Here is a 23,508-nt window from a genome sequence, read left to right on the forward strand (position 1 = left end):
GCTGCTTCTTCATTCCTCCTATCTTCCTGACAAATGACATTGCACCTTATGGCCCTGCATTTTTCCCTGGCTATTTTTTCACTTCTTATTCATAATTCCGTGTTATCTCTTCTTGACCTATTCAGCCTCTGACTGAGGTGAACTATTCCTTGTACTCTCTTTAATAAGCCAATGCATCCAACTGCTGACAAGTCCTGCCAAGCTATGACCATTTACCTCAAAAGAGGTTGCTGAAATTCAGAACAGGGAGCAAAGGTTAAAAAAGAAGCCTTAATGGCTCCTGTTCTGAAAGCATGTCTCTAGTCCTGGAAAAACAATAAACCCTCTCAGAATTAAAACAAGGCTTGTATCTGCACTGCAGAATGAAGCTGAAAACTGACCTGAACCTAAGCACCTGGCCTGCCTCTAAAATTTGATCCTTCCTTCCCCTTGCAGAGTGGGGCTTTATCTCATGCAGAAGAGCATCCAGGTCTCCACCACGATTATGGTGGACTGACACATCAGAAGAAAAGTACTTCTTACATCCAAAGTCTGGAAGTGCATGAAGGAGTGAGCCAGAAGCAAATCCAAGGACCTGAGGCAGACCCACATTGATAACACAACCTGAGCCTACAACACTTGGCAAATGTCTCAGATATAAATAGTTACAAGTGGGAAAGTGCACATGCAAATCGGGCAGGGAAGTAGGGCAGCTACTGTAAAAGACCAGTTTACAGAGAGGACGAAAACCTGACTTGGAAAGGCTGCTTCAGGATTGATGTAAGCATCATTAAAAGAAGAGAGGCAGGAGCTTAGCTTACATGAAGGGTCACAGTAAAACAGCAGCCAACAGCAGCAGGACCATTTAAGGTGTTTGAATGTGACCCTACCTGGTTTTCAGCAACTACAGACATGATAATGCAATCATACAACATAATTCCACACTTAATTGTCTCTGCATTAATGTGCCCTGGTTTTATTGACATTATTTTGGCTGATCTTACTGACATGTGGCAAAAGTACCAAGCAAATCACCAAAAAAAAGGCTCCCCAAACTGTGCATCATTTCCATTTGAAATGAATGGCGATGCTCCCTCCTTCTCTGACATTTTGTATTTGCCAAAAGTAACTGCATAATTATAAGTTATGTGCAAGAAACAGAAGGTAACATTCAGTGTTATTTTCCATACTTTTTACTGAGCATCAGACCTAGCAAACAGCATATATGGCTGTTCTGTTATGTACAACTGCCCACAGCTGACCCATTAATGAACTCACAAAAACTGTGCAAGCACATACCCAGCCTGGGCAAACAAATATGAGGAAAACATAATAAACTCCAAGGACCTTATTTCAAGTTTCTCAGAGACAGATCATGCTCAGTCCATTAATTCTTCATTTAACAAGTCTGTTTCATTTATCTTGTTTTGGTTGGCATTCAATTAGAAATTCGTGTACAGGACATTTTTTCGCCTTTTTAAAACAGAACACTTGCTGTATTTCATCCAGTAAAACATCAGGAGGTAAAGTGGAAGCTGCAAGACCAGCTAAAGCTAGGCAAAATAATACTGAATTAGGCAAAACACCTGCACACAGTCCTGTCCACACGATTATCAATAACAGTTAAAAGGGCCTGATAAAATTTGTTGCTTAGTAAATAAGCAGAGAGTTACCCACTTGGCCAGTGCAAGTCAAAAAAAAAAAACAAAACAAAGCCCACACGGCCATACTCTCAGCTTTACTGTGACTTCAGTTATGGATATGCTTTGTCATATCTGCTTCTACATTCTTAAAATTTATTGAGATTGGAATTCTGTCTACAAGGAAAGAAAAGCCCTCTCATCTAACCAGCCCTCATCTGCTGCCTTGCACGTCAGCCCATTTTTGCTTTTTGCTGGCCGCTCTCATGACTACATATATCATAGGTGTGTGTATATATATACACACACACACACACACAGAGAGATACACACACAATCCCATATGTAAACACCAGAAGAGTTAAGCCTGGATTCCTTCTCCTATTGTATTGCTTGTCTCCTCTTGGGTGTCACCCCAAGCCAGCGCACTCCTCAAAGGCAATGTCAAAGCATTTCAGCCACTGCCACCCTATCCCACAACTTCCCCCTTCTCATCTTTCTCACCTTCCCACACCCTTAGTATTTTTTCCAAGCTTTCCTGAGCAATCATGACTATCTCTGGATGCCCAAAACTCCCTACACTGGGCATCTGTGGATGCCAAAAAAACTATATGGGATTTATGTAGAGCCTATCTAAAGCTATGGGAAAGAAATTCACTGAGCTCTACGAAACAAACATCACTGGCTGGCTGGAGGGTGGGACAGTAGCCAGGGAAGCACCACACATGCTTACTCTCATTTTATACTCCTTCGAGCACCTGCTGTTGGTCAGTGCTAGAAAAGATATGCTGGGCTTGAAAAATTTTACTTTCAGGACAAGACAGCATGTTTTTACATCAGGAGCAGCAGAAGTAGCATTTCTTAAGTGTGTTTCTTCTACAAAGGTACAAAAGATAGGAAATTAGCCAATTACTGTTGTTACTTTATTTCATTAACAATAAAATCAAGCATTTTCCATTGTATGCCCTTGCTCTGGATCACTGATTATTAATTTTATACCATCACTGCTATTTGTTCTTTCCTAAACACATCATCTCTCTTTCCCTCTTCTATAATCGTCAAAAAAATACTTGCAAGCAAATTTCCTTTTATAAATTCCTATGTAACTATTTTATAATAAAGAAATAATAACAGCAGTAACTGCTCAATAGTTTATCTCCACTGTCTCATCATTTGAAGCTTCATTTTTGCTCATTCATCTTCAAATTATCTCTTTTAAAATAATATTTCCACTATCTTCTCTCAAGTAGTCTGGCTTCTTACTATCTATCTAGCAATTATTTTCCAGCATTAGAAGCTGGTTTAGATTTCAAGCATTTTCATCAAGAGTTTCATCACAAATCTATTTTGTTCATGTAAAAGTTCAACTGCCAATTTGTGAAAATTATTTTGAAGCTTCTATTAAAATACTTGCAATGGTATACATAAGAAATAAAACTACCTGAGATCAATACCCTGCCTCTCCAGAGTTTACATCATAACAAGATGACAGCACTCTAAACTACTTTCAACTACATAAAACATAGTCAATACCTGTATAAATGTAAAGAAATAAAGCTAATTGGCAATAAATCTCTCCAGAACATTCATCAAAATGGATTTTAACTACATGCACATCAGGGGCAGCCTAGCTTCCCCAGGAATCCAATGTCTTCTCACAACTATTTCATTTTTTCCTCTAACCAGAAATGCACAGAATTCACATGAAAGTCATTGCCAACATCACTTGTCCGTATTTTCTGTTAATTACAGAAGAAACCAGCTATCAGATTTCATGAGCATGAGAGGCAGTACTTATGACTATAACTTTTGGTTCACATTCAAAGAAATTCGACAACATACTTCTTAAATAATGAGCAGAAACACTCAAGTGAATTAATAAATTCTTGCTCTCCTCTTATAATTGTTTTATAGAAATATTCTTGTAACTCATTTTCACTGAGCACTGTTCTAAGTTCACAGGTGCAAGGAGTCATATCATTTATCCAAAATGAAGAAATTTGAAAATGCATGGAGCCAGACCAAACCAGGAGTGTTACCCTGAACAACAGAGCACAGGGCAATCACCAGCAGGAATCTCGGCAGACACTGAGGGCTGGTGAGGAAGACCATGAAGGCTTTGAAGTGGTGACTGCCAAACTCCATCCCACCAAACCCAGCAGCACTGCTCTGGGGTGGTCCAAGAGCAGCCCTGCAGCCACACTGCGGTCACAGACTGAGGTCTCTGTAGTGCTCCCACCACACCACACCGAGACATTCATCCCCCATCAGCTGCAGAAAGCTTGGGAGCAACACAGCCCAAGAGAAAGGTGTAAAATGTGAACCACTCTGATTCTAATTATCCACTGAAAATTACTAACTCGTGTCCTTCAAATGCCTTTATTATTTATTACAGAGATTTTTAAGTGTGCCTCAGAAGGGTCTGTCAATTTTAAATTTCATTCAGAACAGCAACTTGCGTTACCAAATACTTAATTATCAGTAAATTTACAGTGTCCTTGGGCACTGTTGGGTAATCAGAATGCTATTGTTTTCATTAAACAGCATTCTATTGATAGCACTAATGACTTCAGTTCTGCCTGATCAACAAGCAAATGATGCTTATTTGATGTTATGATAATTAATTGGCCTTTCAGGTGTTTTCACGCCCCAATTCATTACTAAGGATAAGAATTTTTATGTGAAACACCTTAAAAAGAATATCAGTATTTGTAAAAAATATATTCTAAAAATAGGGTGTGGTTTAGTACTTTCTTTTCTCACAATTTCTAATACAACATTCTCTGCCTAAAAACTGCAGGGGAAAAAATCCCATATTTAACTCCTTTCAAAAACCCAGCCTGAATCTGAGCATTGTAAATACTCAGTTCATTTTATGCCTGTCTGAAATTCCTCTAAGTCAAAGGAGATTTTCTGATTAAAATTTCTTTTATTTTTTTTTCTCAAAAGACTGAAAACAGCCAGCTGCACTTTCCCACAGCAGCAAGAAGGATCAAAAAACATGACTCAAACGGGGTGTACAAGTGAACAGCCATTATTTCTCAAACTCCTTGCTCAGTTTACAAAATATTGTAGTCCAAGCTTCAGACCATGGAAGAGGGCTATGGCTAAGAAAATTCCAGATTCAAATTGAACTGAGTCTTGAAAAGGCACCTGAAAAGAGCGCACCAGCGTTCCCACAATGTTACTCTGGCACCTGTCACCAATCTGGATGTGTTCAGTTTAACCTCCCAGCAAGGACAACCTTCAGAACATCGCCTGATGTCTTCACTGATCTCATACACCAGCCCACATCAGCAGTTACCTTCCTCTTTGCAGCTGAGTTTCCCAAACCCTGAATTTTTCTGCAAGCAAAAAACCCACAACATTTCAAATAAAGGTCTTAGTGATTTTTCTACTTTTCACTGCCCCTTCACTTCACTAAATGTTTTTTAGAACATTCCTCCTTTTAGGTAATTTCATGTATTATATCTTTCATGTCTGCAAATTAAAAAAAAAAAAAAAAAGTTCACAAGCTTTTGGGTGCTCAAAAAGGCATTTGCTGTTGTTGTTATTGTTACTTTCTAGTGTTTTTTAGTCCTACAAATATTCCAAATGGCACACCCCAATGTTATGGCATAAGGGAAACCTTCATAGTCATATAGAAAATACTACAAAGCTCTGCTGCAGAATATTCCCTAGTGTTACTTTAAGTTTTCTACACTCCCAAGAATTTGTCATGAATTTCGGAACACTTTTTTTCTGCTTAACTTCTTCCCAGAGCTACTTCCTGAACATATTTCATAATGCTGAATCCCCTGCTTTCTTTTTAAAATTACCACTTTTAACATAAGATAAATGCTGTTTCCAGATAGGCTGTGCTAGACTTTCTGATGTGATCAGCAGTTATAGCCATGCTCTTACTTGCTTTTTCAGAATTGCAGAATACAAGATTTGCTGGATATTCTACCAGTGAACCACTAAACAATAAAAAAAAAGCATAACAACAAAGCATTATTTTTCTATGTCCCCATATTCACATTAAACATGATTTGACATCCATTACAAGCCACTTGTTCCCAAAAGCACACAGACAGTCCTGTGCATATATCAAATGCAGAAGTGAAGAAAAATGATACTGAAAATACCCTCACTGTAAACAAAGTGGATGTTTGTCAAAAAACAAGCTGATTGTTTGTCTGTAAATATTGACCAAAGTAAGGTTTTAGCTTTGCTATTTGCTGACTGAAGAGCAGCACAGGCAAGTACACAGGACACACAAGATTATCCTGAATTCCAAACCTGGCAATCAGGTTCCAGCTACGACAGGGACTCTATGCAACGAAGCAAACAACCAGTGGCAGCCACATGCATTTACCAGGAAATCACTACAAACACTTTATCCTTACATTTCAACATCAGAAAGAATAATTATTTCATTTCTGAAAATGTATTTACTTCCAGGGACAGCTCATTGATTTGATTTAAAGAGCAGTTTGAGTTAACCCACTAACCAAATACCCCCATATAATACATTTTCCTACTTTTAAAATTTAACTTGCAAATGCACAAGCAACACTTGAAAACTATCTCATAATTTTCACTCAGTGCAACTGTGCTTTTCATATAGTTTGATCATCTCTTTGGTGTATGCAGCAATGTACATTTTGCTCTCAATCTTAATACAATCTGTAACTGGATAAGAATAAACAAATGCATTTTCAAAGGCAAATTTAAGTGTCAAAAGCAACCATAAGACAACACGCTATAAGTTTTAAAACCTATATTAATACTTTAAAGCCAGTGGATTGTTGCTGGTTCAGCACTGAAATATCTATCATGTGTATATTCTGCCAAGACACTTTAAAAGCACATTATCCAAATATCCTACCTACTCTGTAAAGAAAATACAAATTAATGGTTATTCATGTATTATAATAACTGCTGTTTCCAGAGAGAAAGAAGCTGCATCTTTTCCTTTTTCTCTCTCTGTTTCTTCCCAAAGGGAGGAAAATCTTTCACTAATCCACCATAAATGTGGTTGAAATAAAAGTCTATTAATAAAACATTATCAATTAGTACATCACAATGAAACATATTCTCAGCTTGTCCCAGCATAGGCATCTTACAAATATGCCATTTTTACAACTGATACGTATGAAAAAAGCATCTCAAATTACGCAGTCTTACAAACAGGACTTGCAAACTGGTGGTAAGAGAAATGAAAACAAAAGTCAGATGACTTAATTGTGGCATGTGAATGTTATTTGTCAGTGATTCAGTGGAAAGCCTGTAGTAAACTTGAACCCTGTCCAGGGCTGTACCACAGCCTGCCTTCTTGCCCTGGTCGATTCTCAGACATGCGGCAGCCAGTGATGCACGAGAAACGCACAGCCAGGGTGCAGCAGCCAGGAATTCTCCTGCACAGCGGCAATTCACCGGTCTCTGAAATTCTTATTCTTAATTACCACATTCATTTCAAATTTAGCAATGACGAGGGAGTATTTTGTCCTTAGGACCATCCTGAAAAACCCAGAGAGGGGCGTGGGTGGAGACATGATGAGCCCTGGAGCCGAGCTTGGATCCACCATCATCAACCTCCACTGTAACACTCAGAGACGAGCCAAGGCTCCTCAAACCCTGAACCATCTATCACATGCGTGCCCTTCCTAGAGCAAAGTGAGGATTGGCATGCTGCCCGTGTCTCACTCAGCTCTGCCAAGGGCAGCAAGGCTTCTGCACATCAGTAGATGAGGCAGAACCAATTCCTTAATGTCATATCAACCTTTTCATCAAAGTCGTCAGATACTACTTTAGAGAAGGAATAAAGAGGCATGTGCCAGCTATGAGTCTAATGAATAGCTTTCCTCCAGCAAAACATAATTCAGCATGAACTCCACGTTACTGTTCCTTCCACCCACTCACACATCTCCAGCTGATAGTACTCAACAAAATGCCAACAAGTAAAACCACACACCTTTCAATTCAGCTACTGTACACCAGCACTAAGATTTCATTCCACAGCGCCATCCTACAGCTGCCTAACTTCTAATATGTAAATAAAATATTATTTACATGCCTCCTTTTTTTAAAACATGCATGGAACCTAGAGGGAGAAACACAGGTGACAAAAGGGAACACTTAGGAGGGGAAAGATATTGAAACTGGCAGCTTCCCCAAAGACATTAAAAACCATTACAAGCCTCAGTCCCATTTACAGTTCAGAACCAAAGAGTTCTGAAGCAGGAGAAGAACACCACTAAAATAAAATATGATTAATTCTTGAGTCAGGAAACACTTAGGAAATGTACAATGTTAGCTTGTCTGAAAAGTGAAAGAGTATCAAGATGTATTTCAGCAAAAGACTAATACATCTCAGAAAGGCACATGTTCATTGAGTGTATCAGAAACAGCTCAGAGAGTACAGAAAGTCCAGAACACTCGGGTTTTGCTTAGAAGAAAAACAACCCAACATCTGTGATCATTTGAGAACCAAGTCTCAAGTATGAATAAACTACAAGGAGCCCAAAGACTTGTATACACCCAAGTACTTCACAGTGACCATCAACAACAAAGAAGAAAGAAAATTCCCTATTGCGGTCTTATTCTGTAAGTATCCATAATGGAAATTTTATACTTAATTTTAAAGTCTCTCTAATGGGCCATTTTTGGTAGGGGTTACATGTAGTTTGATCTAGAACTTGTTTTTTTAATTTTAAAGTGTCTCTAATGGGCCATTTTGGGTTACATGTAGTTTGATCTAGAACTTGTTTTTTTGTTAGTGAGAATCCAGTTCCAGAGAAATAGTTTCACTTGGACCAAACCGTAACTCAGAGATGGCAGAGAATCCACAGAGACACTACACATTATGAAGAACTTGTTTCAGAAAACTGGGAAGATTGTTATGTTCACTTAAGACAATCTTAATTCCAGCAGTCCACTATTTAAGAACTTGTTTCAGAAAACTGGGAAATTTAGCTCTCAGCATTTGGGGAAGATTGTCTTAAGTGAACATAACAATCTTAATTCCAGCAGTCCACTATTCCCTTTGCTGAAGATGCAGCTAGAAAGTATTCTTATTTTCCAGTCCTCATAAGAGAGTTTGAAAATGCTTCTATGCTTTTCTTAGTGATGGTTCATTTACTTTAAAGTCAACAATGAAAATGCATATTTCAAACCTTCACTAGTAAGCAAAAATGCACAGCAAGTATTGTTCTCCACAAACCTTACTGCACACCAAATAAATTTACTTTGTCTTTTTTTCCCTTAAACTAGAAATATTTTAGATGAAAACATAAAAAACTTAGCAGAGGAACTCTTATCTCTGAAACGCTGAAATCCTGACATAGCACCAATAATTTGCCATTATATTCTTTCACTGAAAATCTCATTACAATAAAAGAAAGTTTTAATTATACAGACTTGATTTCTACTGATCAAACCACTGCTTAGTAGAGAAAGTGCAAAACATTTTCAGGGTGAGACATCTATATGCAGAGGGCCAGGATATCTTTTAAAGATGCTTAAAAAAATTTAAATCCAAGGAAAACACTGGTGTCCCATATACTGTACACGAATGTAACTCACAGGAGTAGTCAACAGACCAACCACAGGTCCACCTCCGTGGACTGATGCTAAATGAGCCACCTCTCAGAGACTGGGAACACAAGAATTTACCACTTCAAACTAAGCTTTTCTAGCTATCACTACTTTCAGTGTTTAAAGCTGGACTCAAAATTGAGCTAGGAACTTTGCTAGCAACTTCACTGGACATAACACAATGGAAATCCAGCTCAGCCATGGCCTGGCAGTACTAACAGCAATACAATTTTTTGTCCATGAAAGGATGAAACATGATGCAGAGGGCAGTGACACACAGAAGCTACTGCCTTTTAATAGCTAATTTATGGCTATAACCCACTTCCTCACAGCTATTGTTACAATCTCACCTCATTTCAGGGGCTGACTTCTGCCATGTGTGAGGGTCACAGTGTGTTGGGCTGATTAACCATTTTCCATGTGGCAGAAGCTCAGCAGATTAAAATACCAGCCTCATACTCACAGGCTGGTCACAGCGAACTTGTCACATAACTTCAGCAGCCTGGCCCTCTTCAGGACACTGCAGGATGACCTGCAGCATACCAGACACAGCCTGCTTTTACTTATTGCAATAGGATGTGGAGACTGGGGAGGCACTCTGCAAAGCACAGTCCAGAAAACAGGAGGCAATCTCTGCTCTTCAAACAATTTAGCAGTAAATTGAAAAAAACCTGAAATTACTGCTGTGATTTATTCACAAGTTATTTTAACTCTTCTTGCATTCAAAATAATTAGTTCTATCCCAAGTTCTAAAAGCACTTCCAGTTCAGTTCAAATTTTCCATCCAGATATTACAAGCAATACAATTTTAAAATATATGCATTTCACGGGCATGTAACAGCACCCAGATGCCCACCTACCTTCACTAACAGAAACGGCCAGCAGTAACAAGTTCCTGAAACTACTTACTTACGTGGAATTGTGCTCTGGGTTAGTACTGGGAAAGTATTAGAGACAATTTTTCAAAATCAGGCCTGCAGGTTCCTCAGACACGCAGGTTCCTTTGCTTTTGCCTCTGAGGAATACAAATATGCAGTGTTTTTGTTCTTTGCAGCTCAGTGATTTACTGGCATGCCTCTTCCCATAAAATATTTGCATATATCTGAGAGTCAAACTGTTCTGATACATTCTGTGTTTGCCAGGAAGTGAACGCTTCACTTCAGTGTAACTGAACATTTAAAGAACGACAGGCACCAGGACAAATGGCAGCATAATTAACATACCAATGAAGAGCCAGTTGTTAATTACTATCCATTTTAGGCATTTTGTATGAGCAACTTACCTGAAAAGCCTTTCCATCTGCATGCTGGCAAAGCCAGTAATTAAACAATTCAACACCCCTTTTGCTTGATTAGAGAAAAAATTACAATTATTTTATATTATTCTACTTGTCACATGCAGTTGACATTTAGATGAGAAAAACCTGCAGCAGCCCAAATCTAAGCATTTGAAATTAATACTATGAGCTGTCCTTGAACAAAACAACAACACCCATCCAGGGCAGATGCAAGCTAATAGAGGCTCCTAATTTGACACAGCTGATTACACCTCCCAGTACCTGCTGGGCTGCAGGGAGGCAGCACAGAAAAAGTACCACTTTTCTCTAAGGGGGACTTCACATGCTCCCCACAGAACAAATCTGAATTCATAAGCTGTTGAAAGACTTGGGAGTAGCACCAGCACAATGCCAGGATTCATTTACATTTCAACAACACTGAGAAGTCAATACAAAGCTCAGCACAGAGAAAATAAAGTAGTTACAGGAGTTGTGAGAAAGGTAGAGACACCTAAGTGTGAAAAGCAGGATTGAAACCACAGGACAGAAATACCAAAGATAAGCAAAATGGAAACAAACGCTCACAAAAAAGAAAAAGGAAGCAGAAAGTTTAGAAACATTCATCAATATGTTGAGTATCCAAAAGAAAGGATTTCTCTTTCTCCCTGTGCAGATGGCTTTGCTCAAGGAAGACCAGCGTGCTTTGGGTACAAAAAAAAAAGGAAATTACATCTATCTTTTAAACAGCATTCATTACGCATCGCATGACTACGGCCACTAATCCATGCCAACAATAAAACTGAGATCCATTTGAAATTTTGACTATCCAAAATAAACTCTGAATCAGCTCTTGCTAAAAAATTGTCATTCTCCATTTCATCCTGCATTTTCAAACCATGTAATTTCTGCACATTAAAGGCCAGATCTTGCCAAAATCCTGTAACATTTTGTGACAAAGTAGTTCTTCCCAGAACAGACAGAAAGTGCACGGTCCATGGGGGTTTATTCCATCTATTAATTTTCATGTGGATTTTTATTTGAAACAATGAAAGATGATGAAAGATTATTTTTCTGAAGTTTTTTTCTTTTCATCTATCTTACTTGGGTTATAATCAGAAGGCAAATAAAATGTACAAACGCAGCCTCATAAAATTTTTCTTTTCCTCCTTGACAGAATGATTGATACAGATGGGGTGACAGGAAATGCTTTAGAGCTGAACAAAGAAAACACTGTTAGCAAGAAGTAAACTGTACCAATGGTTTCTAGAGCAAGCACCCACCCACGATCTCTGGAATGTCACATTTTTGCCTGTGTCGTCCTGCAAATGCAATGTTTTGCATGAAATAAGTTTCAGAATGGTGAAGGAGCACCTCTGACTTTGCTGATTTCTTTCCCACATAACCTTTATTGAGCAAATCCCTCCAGCCAGAGAGGCAGCTGGGGTTGGTATCTGCACACATCTCTGCTCTCCCCAGAGCTGGCCAGACAGAACAGCTCATCCTGAGCTGATTCATCCACCTCTAAACACTGCTGGCCAGCCAAAGACACTTTGCTATTGATAGACTGGAAAATCTGCCAGAGATCTACACCAAGAGCCGTGATCTAAATTCCCATCTCTTAAACTCAAGACCCCTCTTTCTCTTTCCTACTGCATATTTTAATAACATTGTAATTTCTGCAGGTAGCACTGAATTAACACATTTTCCATTCCTGCTTGTCAGTTCTGAAGCAGTAAGCCCCCCAAAATTACTCTGAGCGACACACATATCTGATCTTCACAACCATTTAAGCATAATCTCTGAATACATCTTCATAATGACAGCCCCATTTCTGTCCTCTTAATAACAATAATCACTACATCAACAGGGTTATTTTGCCTTGACTATTTTGAAAAGGCTATTTTTTTTTCTTTTCTACCTAATCTCTATTGCAATTTTCCTTACTGCTAAGAAATATCAGCAACACCATATGGTATTACAGAAATCAGCAATATCTCTTTTGTTTTGCATTTTTATTAGAGGAATGGGAAAATATTATTCTATTGAAAAAATATTTGGAACCAACCACAAGCTACATATGCAAATTTTAAATAACTATTTTGTGATAGAAGAGATGAAATCTTTTGTATACCCTATACCTGAATATTAGAAATATAAAAATAATGGCATTTCTTCAATGCCAGTTACTGCTCAGTACACAGTCCTGAAGGGCAAAACATTATCACAGAACAATTCAAGAGGCACTGGCATCTCATACCACATTTTGACTGAATTAAGGACCAATTCTGCAGTACCAGAGCTATGAAAACACAAGAAGAAAACGATCTGCAATGTAAACCTCCCATTAGCTAATGAGTGTTCTAATTTTGAAACCCTTTTTTTGACTTCACCCTAGAATGATGACTACTTTTTTGCATACCAGAAACATCAGAGCTCATTATAACCTCCATCACTACAACACTCCATTTACTCCCCAGGATGCTGTTAAATTGATTTTTTTAGCTTACTGGATAGTCTGTGTTGTAATGAAGGGCAGAGCAGCAGCAATAAAACACAACTTTTGGGCTTTGAGTTGAATGATTTTGAAATCTAAAACACTGAAGTAGATTCCTTTTTTAATCATCAATTTCAAAGCTGTTGGAAATCTAAAGAAAAGAATGGCCAGATTGTCAGCAAGTCAGTTCCTTTCGGGAATATGAACTGAGCAGCATCAAAAAGATTCTTCCATAGCACTTAATATCTTAGTAACTTCAGCTCAAATGTAGGACTGGGTAGGACTCAATATCTAGTTCAAATAGAAGAATGATTTCTGTCCAATTAACTCCCAAGTCAAACAAACACAAAAACCCCCAAACCACCTCCCAGAACCCAATGCACTCATCTAAACCAAGAGCCCAGATGCAGGGCGTACAAGTCTTCATGAATATGACAGAAAACTTGCTGTTAGCTCACTACAAACTGAAAGTAAAGAGAGCTTATTTAATAATCTTGCTTTAAGTTAAAACGCCATTTTTTTATATTTTGGATCAGCCATGGGCTGAAAGTACCCTTCATGAGCTGCTGTGGTTGCAGCAATGTCCTAAGCCCCAGCAATTCCTCTCTCTCATATCACAACATCTCTCTCTACACATTTCTAGTAAATGCTCTTTGGAGGATATATTCTCTATACCAGGAGCTTTAGGGATTACATGAACAACCCAGTTAATTTTTTTTTCCAATTAAATACAAAAATACAGCCCTAAGGATTTATAAAATTGTAAAACATCACCAAAAATGCATCCTGTGGGATCTTCCCTCCAAAGTAACTCTAGATAAACTGCAAAATCTCATGATTTCTCTTGACTTGACTTTTGAGTTCATGGCATTTTGGCAATACACTTGTGTGTACCACCTTCCATTCAGGGGTACCTCAGTGGGAGAACTGAAGTGATGCCTTTCAGTTCATTTCTCATCACCTGATCACAGCAGAAAGTTGCTCCTCAGACTGAGCCAGACTGAAACTCATCACCCAAAACCAGATGATGTCTTAGGATAAAAAACTCCTAAACTTGTGAAGAGTTTTATGTTTTCATCCTACCCTGGCTAATACAAGAATCACCCCTTCGTTTGTTGCACTCAAGTTAAGTAAAATCCGAACCCAAAGCAGCAACAGTTACGGACAAAGTTTGCATTCCAAAAATAACACCTTTCAAACAGACATGGCACTAAGTCACTTTGCTGCAAGCGGTAATATACAAAATGCTTGTAACACCTCCACAGTTTTTTTGTTCTTAAATCCCATTTAATATGCCAATCTTATTTCAGGAGGAAATAAATTAACTGTGATGCTTTGTGCCAATGCAGATGAGCTTCCCACACACCTGTATTGTTTCACACTTCAGTTTGTCACCCAGAGTACGAGAAACCAACCCAGCACTCCCAGCCAGACCTGTTCCAAGGCTGAGCCTGCAGCAAGAGGAAGCAGCTTCTCCCACACAGCCCCTCAGCTGTGTCAGGGTGATGCCCAGCTGCAGCTATACACCCTCACCAAAAAGAACCATCAGTGTACATCTAACACAACCCACGAAGCCATAGGGGTGGCCTCACTGCCACCACAAATTTGGTCCCTGACACTGCAGTTCCTGTGAGCCTCAGGTGGGAAAGAATGCAAACTGCTCCCACTTCTATGAACTTCCCAAACCGGAGCTCTCCATTAAAAAAAGATCAGTGGGGAAAAGGATAAATCTGCATCTAACACAAGAGAGAAGATGCTGCCACAGAGCACTGCATGGGTCTGCAGCAGAAGGACCTTCACACAGTTAGAGAACACCCAGCTCTTCTCTCTCCACTAATCCCCATTCCACTATCTAGAATATGACTAAAACCACATGTATTTGTATTGTGGTAGCTGCAAGTTAATGTCCTGCCTAAATTACCAACTGTTATTAGAACCCCAGACAATTGCTTAATAAAAATTTAATCATATTGTAATTTCTAATCATCATTAAAGATGCTTAACAAGTTAATCTTCTATTGTGCTCCCCTAACATTGCAGATCAGAAAGTCAACTGGCACAAGGTGGCATAGCTTCACTAATACTAATAGGGCTACTTTCATCTTACTCCAGCTGAGGATCTGTCCCCAAGAGAAAACAACAGGATTAAAGTCATTTTGCTACAGATTTTGACTGTTTTTCTGCATTGCTTTGCAGTTACTTACTAGGAAAAAAAAAAAAAAAAAAAAAGAACAGCGACAGATTATGATTTTAAAAAGCCACAGTACAGTGCACGGATTTCACACAGCTCTATCTTCTGCTGTCCGTGGCAGAGCAAAGGCAGCACTATGCTACAGACTGGGGGTCTCCTTTCCTCACAGCTCCCCACTTCCACTTCGCCGCCCCGGTGTCTGACAACAACACTTCTCACGCTCAGAAAACGTGGGAGGCTCACTAACAGGCAGCAAGTTTGTCTTTCAGCTCAGATCTGCTCCAGCCACCCAGACAGGAGCAGAACGATGCTCTGTAACCTCAGCCTTGCAGAAGGGATCTTGGTTCCCTTCAGGAAACCAACACCTTTCCTTATCCTTCACATGGACCAGCAACCTGTGCTTCAGAGAGTTTGAGGACCACACTCCAGGTCAACTTTCACAGAGATGTGCACAGGGAACACACCTGGCCCTTCTTTCCTCAATAATCCCATTACAATCCCTCAATTCACCAAGTGCTCACAGGAGAACAATGGTGAAGCCCTACTCAGCTAGGAGCATGCTGTACCTCCTGCAACCACATCTTTTCGTGGGTTCAGCCTCAGGCAGGTGGCACAGAAAGTGGGAAAGGCTGGTGCTAAAGGGGCGCCGGGCTCTGCTGTAACTCAGCAGTTTCAGCACTGGCCTCTAAGCGGACAGGGCTGTTCCTTCAGTGTGTAGCTTGGACAGCAGACAGGAGAACTGCAAACCAAACCCAAGTCAAAAAATGCTGTTTGTATCCTCCTCTGCCTGCAAAACTGATTTCACTGAGTGCACTCAGTGAAGCTTTCTGCTGTGATGCACAACATGGTACCCTGGAAGCTAAACATTGCCTTGCCTTAAATATTGATTTTCATTTAATATGTAGAACTCTGATATTAAAACCTACTCTGACTGACAAATATCAGTTTCTGCTTACTGTACTGGTGCTTACTGAACCAAATTCATTGTTTATATCATAATATTTACTTTCAGCATGTCAACTACACTACCAACTACAGCAGGATTTAATCTAATGAACAGGCTTTAAACATTAGTTGGCATTTACTCAAGCAAGGCTTTAATTGTCAGAACTCAACCTGACTCTACAAAAAATGACACAATGCAAGCACATATTAAAAACAAGTAAAACTGAAATTGACCTTTAATAGCAATATTCTTCCTTAGTAATGAGCCCAGTGCAAGATCCGTCATCCCAATTATTTTTAGTGTCAGATACTTGTTGATCCACACCAAGTTGACCCAAGTACATCTCCAAAATATGACTCTGGCCTTTCACCCAAACTCACTTTATTCCGTCAGGCACTGAACAAAACAGGTGTTACATCTCACAGACACACAACAAAACGTCGGGGAATTCCCTCACGAAAAAACTGAATGGGAAAATGCTTGTAAGTTTCTTTTGTCAATAACTCTACTACTAACAGCAAATATTTACTGCATCCTTCGGAAAGAAAACAAACACAGGGCACATGCCGAGGTGCCCACGGTCAGTTTCAACACCGTTTCGGCTTCTGGAGCCGACAATAAAGCTGACAAACGCAGGGACGGGGGAAGCCAGCGTTGCTCCTCATCCCCAGGGCACTGCCGGCCCCGCTGCTCCGCTGCCCTGTGCCCGCCAATGCTTATGCACCACTGTTCATGTCTGCACGGCTGCACCGAGCGCCGGCAGCCGGGGACAGAGGGGCGGCGTGTCCCGAGGAACCCCCACAGGCTCCCGGCTCCGCTGGCCCGGCTCTGCCCGGCCCGGGGCCCCGCGGGAATGCTGTGGGGACCGCGCCGGGCCGGGCGGGGGGAGCCGGCGGCGGGGGCGTGTTGTGCGGCGGGGCCACTTGGGGCGAGACGGCAGCTACTCACCGGGAGGGTTTACCGCCGCCGGCGTTGCCATCTTGTCTCTGAGAAGAATTAAGACAAATGCAAGAGGGGCGGAGGGATGCTCAGAGCAGCCCGGGGGAAGCGCGGGAGGGGCAGGCAGCCGGCGCCAGGGCGGGCGGGCCGGGCGGCGCGGGGGCGGCGGCTGCTCCCGCCCCGGGACCGGCGGCGCTGCCCGCTCCGTGCGGGGCGGCCCAAGATGTCCGATGGCCCCGCGCCGCCTCTGCTCATGCGCCGCGCTCAGTGAGCATGTGCCGGGCGGCCGCACATGTGCGCTGGGCCCGCGGTCGCCGCTGCCCGGCCGGGACCCCCCGCAAGAACCGGCGGGAGCCGCCCCTGACACGGCCCCGGAATGGCCGCCCCCCTCGGGGCTCGAACCCGCGGCCCCGGGGCGCGAACTTCCCTGAGCCGGGGACAGCCAGCGCAGCCCGCGGGCGGGGGCGCGAGGGGCCGGGCCGGGGTGCGGCCCAGGGGCCCAACACCAGCGGGGAGTGGGCGCTGACCCTGGCTCTGAGCGGGAGGGCTGGGTGCTCTGTGCCACACTTAAATTGCGGGAGGAGGTTGGGGTGCTGTCCCTGACCTCCAGTACTGAGCAGGAAGGTTGAGGTGCTCTGTGCCACCCTTAAATTGCAGTTGAAGTTGGGGTGCTGTCCATGACCTCCGGCGCTGAGCAGGAGGGCTTGGGTGCTCTGTGTCACCCTTAAATTGAGGGAGGAGGTTGAGGTGCTGTCCCTGACCTCCTGAAATGAAGCAGAAGATCGAGGTGCAGGTCACCACCACCCAAAACTGAGCGGATGCCGTAGAACGATGTTCCCACCATCCATGTTGTCCCCAGATAATGACATCCCTTTTCCCCTGAGGTGACAAGGTCCTCTGGAGGGTGGAAGGGCGACAGAGCCCCATGAGTTCACACTCATCAAGTGTACAGAAGTATCCAGGAATTCAGACGTTCTGTGCCCCTCCAGGTGGTGTGTATGAATGGTACCATATTCCTCTAAAAACCTTGCTTTGGCTCACACTGGACTTGCCTTCATGCTAAGTAGTGCAACTGAACAACTGATCCTTTGTAACTCAGCTGGCATTTCAAGGCTTTGCATTACAAACACAAGGACAAAAAACACTCTTTCAATGAAACTGGAGATTCTTCTCATAATCTCATAACTCGTGTCTTCAAGGTGAAAACCCCCCTCTATCCCAGAATTAAAGTGCAAGATTTCTGAAAAGCCACTGGTGTAATAACTGCAGCAGTCACGTGTAATGTGTGTGAAATACTGGGAAAAAAAAATAATGAATTTTGATGGCTTTGTCATCCCCCTGGAATGCTGCAAAAACCTGTTAATCTTTAAATGCCTGCCCATGGCTGTGCTCAGTTGCCCTGAACAGCCGTGCAGAAGTTGATGGGAGCAGTCAAGATGAAAGGTTGCAAATCAATCCCTTGCTTTGCCAAATGAGTAACCCGAACCAGTTTATCCATTAAGATGTAAATTGGCAGAAAGGCAGGGAAAGCATGGAGGCTGTGTTGACTCATTTCCTGTAGAGGAGTTTAATCAGAATGGCACTAAATGCTCCTGGTTATCTAGAAAGTTTGCTTTATCTTTGATTTATTGTGCTTTTTCTCTATCAGATGTGGAGCCGTTTTTCCAAGCTTCTTGCTGCTTTAGTGCCTGCTGATGCTGTGGAGTTTTGGATGCTCAGCAGGCAATCTTAATTCTTATCTCAAGGCATTTACCCTGCTAATATTAGACTGTTGATATCAGCAATTTTGTAAATGCAACTTACTTCTGTTCAGATAAAATATTGTGATTTGAGGAAGTCTTGGTCATAGTTTTTCTAGACCCTTACCTTTTATAAGGAAGGCAAAATTTGGAGTGATTTACCCTGCTGCAGAGTCATAGCTCAGTTCCTTCAGGTTTCTGCCAAGTCTGGTGTTCAGACAATGCTGGTCATGAAAGCTTTTCCATGAGCCTCCATTATGTCAGGTTACATATGTGCATAAAGGTTAAAAGGTGAAGTTCCTAATACTCTAGTGATAGTAAAAAACCTTATAAAACCAGAATTTATAGCATGAGGCACTTCTGAAGTGTCCTCTGAAGACCTTTACAAGTGTTCAGAGGTTAAACCTTATCTCCTTCTTACCAGAAACATACTAATATTTCTTATTTCGTTCCTATTTTAGAGATAAGGAAGCCACCCTAAAAAACTGGAGAGATCTGACAGTGCACTGTCGTAGTTTTCAACAGACAGATGGAATAAGTCCTGCAAAGACTGAATATAAACCAAGGAAACCACTCAACTGCCTGTGCTGTCCCTTTGCGTGATATCCTGTGAGATGTTAGATTAGCCCAGAAAAAACACATTACAGGGTATTTGATATTGTGCTCTGCCTAAATAAGACCTTGGGGCTTAGAATGGAACAGGTTCTGTCAAATCTTCAGTGATTCAGACACAATTATGCAAAATAAAGCTGCTTTTCTTTTTTTGTTTCGTGTGAGCTTTGTTGACACGCTCTGTTCAGTTTCACACGCAATTCTTTGTTCACTTAAATAGATTGAGAAATGAATTTATTTTCTCTTCTCCCCATCTTCTCTATCCTAATAGCCAGTATTAGCAGAGTCTTTCAGAATCCCTGAAACAATCCATAAATGAATGGAATTATTCTCTGTTTATCTGTAGTACGCTACTTCCTTGCTATCTCGTCCTGAGCCTTTCCAGATCTGGGGGGAGATCCATAACACTGGCAACTGCTGCTCATAAAATTGTGTTCTTCTTATGGTGGAAGTGCATGCTCTGTGTTTTACTTGCACTGTAATTTAAGGAACGTGTACACAGCAAAGCAAGAAATCAATTTAGTTACAGAATGAATTAATGTTTTGTTAAGTGCATGCTGAGCTATGTACCTTGAAAGCCTAAATCCCGTGGAATGGGGGCTTCTCTCAACAAAAGCAGGGACAGGGCTGGACTCTACCCTGGCACTTGAAGAGAGATTGAGCAGGGCTGTATCAATATCAGGCACAAAATATGATGGATGTGCAAGATAACAAGATGCAAACTTTTCACTGCTCCTGCGTCACGACAGGGGGTGCATCACCCTTTTAATAAAATTACAAACAAGTGTTGACATCATGTGTAGCAACAGGAAAATAAACGAATTAAGAAAAGTGATCTTTTTCTCAATCTTGTTATTATATACCAGAGAATGTCTGTTAGGTGTCTTTACAGTGATTGTTTCCAATTTAAAGGACTATTACCACTGATAGCAGTGCTCAGCATTGATGTGCATTCTGTTTCTTGGCTGGAGAGGCAGAAATAGATCAGCTGAGCACTGCAGCACACAGAAACTGCTCCCCATTAACACCTTTCCTTGGAAAGCTCAGCACTGCTCTGCCAGTTGGGAAAAACTGGACTTTTTACCTTTCTATGTGTTCATCTCATTCCTGTGTTCTTATTTCGTTTAAATAGAGGAAAAGTAGGGGTTTTAATCATTATTTCCTTTGAAAACTGAAGTATTTCCAAGATGGATGTGAATGAGTAAAAGTCAGAAACAAAATTCACAAATGAAAAAGGAAACAAATTGAAGCAAATGAAATTATATATTCAGTGTCAGAAATGAACAAAAAAGATCTTTGGTGTTTTTAACCAATTTATGAAAAGTCCACTTTAATAACAACACTCAAGTTCTGAAACTGTGAACTTACAGTTACCCAGCAGAATTTTCTTTTCAGGGGACATGAAGAAGTTAAGTGAAATTTCAGACACTTTAATCCAGTATAATCAAAACCAGTGACATTTTAATGAAGTCTCATACTTTAATAAGACCTCCCAGCTACATTCTTTGATCTTTGTTTCCGCTGTAATTGAGTTAATATATTGCACCCAATTCATCCAAAGGTCTTTGATAGCTTGGAAGAGTATGATATATGTATATTAAAACAACCCCATCCACCCAAGTACTTGAAACTGGAACATTATGTGCCCTTTTTAATTTGTTTCGTCACGTATGGGTGGCCACACTTGCCTAAATAAGCTATAGAGACAATGATGAAATTTAAGACATGGACTATGATAGGAAGGTCTTAAAAGCATTTGTTAAGGAAATTACAACCTTGTTCTTTAAACTATCCCATATAATTTAAGAGAAAATTGTATTCTTCCTATAAAATGCAATAAAATACCTCAATAGGAATGTGTAAGTTGTATTAATCTCTATTCAGTCCTGCAGGTATAGAAATGTAATTTCTATGATGTTCTCTACAGCTATTGCTGTTAAATTCTGCAGTGGTTTTCCTTTAGGGAAAATGACATTGAGTATTAGAGAAACCCTTCTAAAAGTGAAATGTGTGTGGCAGATGTCTCTTACCTAAGAAATTCAACTGAGATCACACAAGTGTTCCTATGCTAGTGGAAGTATGGACTAGTTGCCAAACACCTGACAGACATCTTTTATCTCTTAATTTCATCTCTATCATTTCAAGCTTCTTCAAAGTTTGTTTAAATTTAACCATGTATGAACAACCAAAATTTAAACAACAAAACTTGAAAATAAAGCCTCAGAGAGGAATAGCTGGTGCAAGCACATTAACACATAACCTGTTTTCTTTGCAGTGTTTACTAAGCAGATTTTATTTTATTTCCTGACATTAACCTCACTCTTTGGCAGAAGCACTGCCAACAGTAGGCATCATTAAGCTGAGAGAGGCTGTTGGTGGTTACCTCAGGCAGAACTGACCAAAAAGCATCTGGGAATACACTTTTCACACTGCTTACCTAATTATATCCTTGAAACCATTCTGTAAAGCAAATGGGTAAAAAAACCAAAATGGTATAGAGAATACTGGTCTACTTACCTAAGCCCAAGACATGAGCAAAAAGATAGATCCCAGGAACAGCATTGAATCAGCAACTGAGATCAGAATTATGCAAGTCAAGCCTTTTTTCCCCAAATGCCATATATCTTATGTTGAACTAAAAGCTTTTTCTTCTGAAGGGATGTGTTGCTGGTGTACTTTAATCAGGATATAATGATTTAAAGCATGGAGACCTGTTGGATTGGAGACACAGAAATAGAGTTCCACATCAGTAGAAGGTCTTGAACATCTTTATCTCATTTGACCTTCAGAAATAAGAAACTAAATTCTGCAGAAACAAAACACATGCACATCACTAGTAGTTCAAATAAGGTGAAGGCTTTTTCTTCAACAATTTTGTGTGACATCACCTTACTCACTAGTGCTATAATACCCGCTGGAGTAAAAAATCAGTGAGTTTAGTAAAAACGAGGGATAAATCCAGAGCTGGGCTTTTGCAGGGAAAAGGGCCCTTTTCTCTCACTGCTCAGTGTGGGACCAAACTGCCTTTTTCCCAGATTCCTGCTGCCCCATCTGCTCTATTGCAAATTCTGCAAATGTAGTAAAGTCTAAAGGTTCAAGTAATGAAACATCCATACTACATATCTTGAAAAAAGTTTTCACATTTTTTTCATTTCTTGGTTTCTGATTTATAGTTTTTAAATATTTCTAGACCTATTTGTAACCAACAAAAGATTGATATGTTCTGACATACAATAAAACCACTGGTGGGACCAGAACATGTTTACATTGATGGCAAGGCTGTTTGAAAAACATACTTTAAGAACATGGTACATTAGAAAAATAGTGCTGCTAACTTATGGGACAACTTTGCCTTGTTTGAGATGAGAATTTATGGAGAGTGTTTCAGTAAGTTGTATAAACAACATTCTATCATCTTTACAGGGTTTTCTTTATGTCATCAGAGAGATTTAATGAGTATCACAAGCTGCAAAGAGACTACAATGGCAGAAAATCTCTTGCAGTTAATTGCAGCAAAACCATCTGAGTCCCATGAGACATAGAAAGCAACCTCTGTCCTAAGGAAAATAAGAAATTCTGAGGAATGTGGAGCATGCTGTGCTATTTCAGTTGAGCTCAGGACAGCTAGAAAAAACAAATATATGAAGGAAGTGACTGTCTGATATTTTCCCTCTGTTCTAATGCTAATTCTATTCTAATTCTTCTCTGCTTTCTTTAGCCCCTTTTTCTTCAGCTACACAAGATAATGGTTTCCAAGAACCATAAAAGATAGAAGAAACACATGCATTTAATTGTCTTATAAATTGAATTATGATTTATGACAGTTTTTACATTGCACAAGTAAGATATTATGCAAATTTTCAGCAGACCCTTTTATTTAAAGAGCTTGAACAAAATATTTTTGGTAGCTCGCTACTTGATTTTATTTCTGAAACAGACTAAATGAACACATGTACCTGTGTCTCAAAGACCAGGCAGCACATGCTTAATTATGTTCAAAAATCTAATCCCTGAATTATGGAATGCAGCATAATTAATTTCTGCATTAGCTGAAGCATTCTTTAAAAGTGATGGAGCATCCCTTACCATATGCTTTATGGTTCTTGCAGTTGCA

At 40.4% G+C, this 23,508-nt stretch overlaps 1 protein-coding gene across 2 annotated transcripts in view; it reads right to left on the minus strand.

Moving 5' to 3' along the window:
* The window catches only part of ARNT2 (aryl hydrocarbon receptor nuclear translocator 2), a 95,053-nt gene extending 77,917 nt beyond the window's left edge, over positions 1-17,136 (minus strand). For both annotated transcript variants that reach the window (XM_041418941.1, XM_041418940.1), the window contains exon 1: positions 17,053-17,136. In XM_041418941.1, coding sequence (XP_041274875.1) covers positions 17,053-17,083 — 31 coding nt within the window. In that variant the 5' untranslated portion in view covers positions 17,084-17,136. The remainder of the gene's footprint in view (positions 1-17,052) is intronic.
* Positions 17,137-23,508: the final 6,372 nt, after the last annotated feature.

The sequence above is a fragment of the Onychostruthus taczanowskii genome, unplaced genomic scaffold, assembly GCF_017590055.1.
Source record: "Onychostruthus taczanowskii isolate IOZ18803 unplaced genomic scaffold, ASM1759005v1 scaffold6, whole genome shotgun sequence".
NCBI lineage: Eukaryota > Metazoa > Chordata > Aves > Passeriformes > Passeridae > Onychostruthus > Onychostruthus taczanowskii.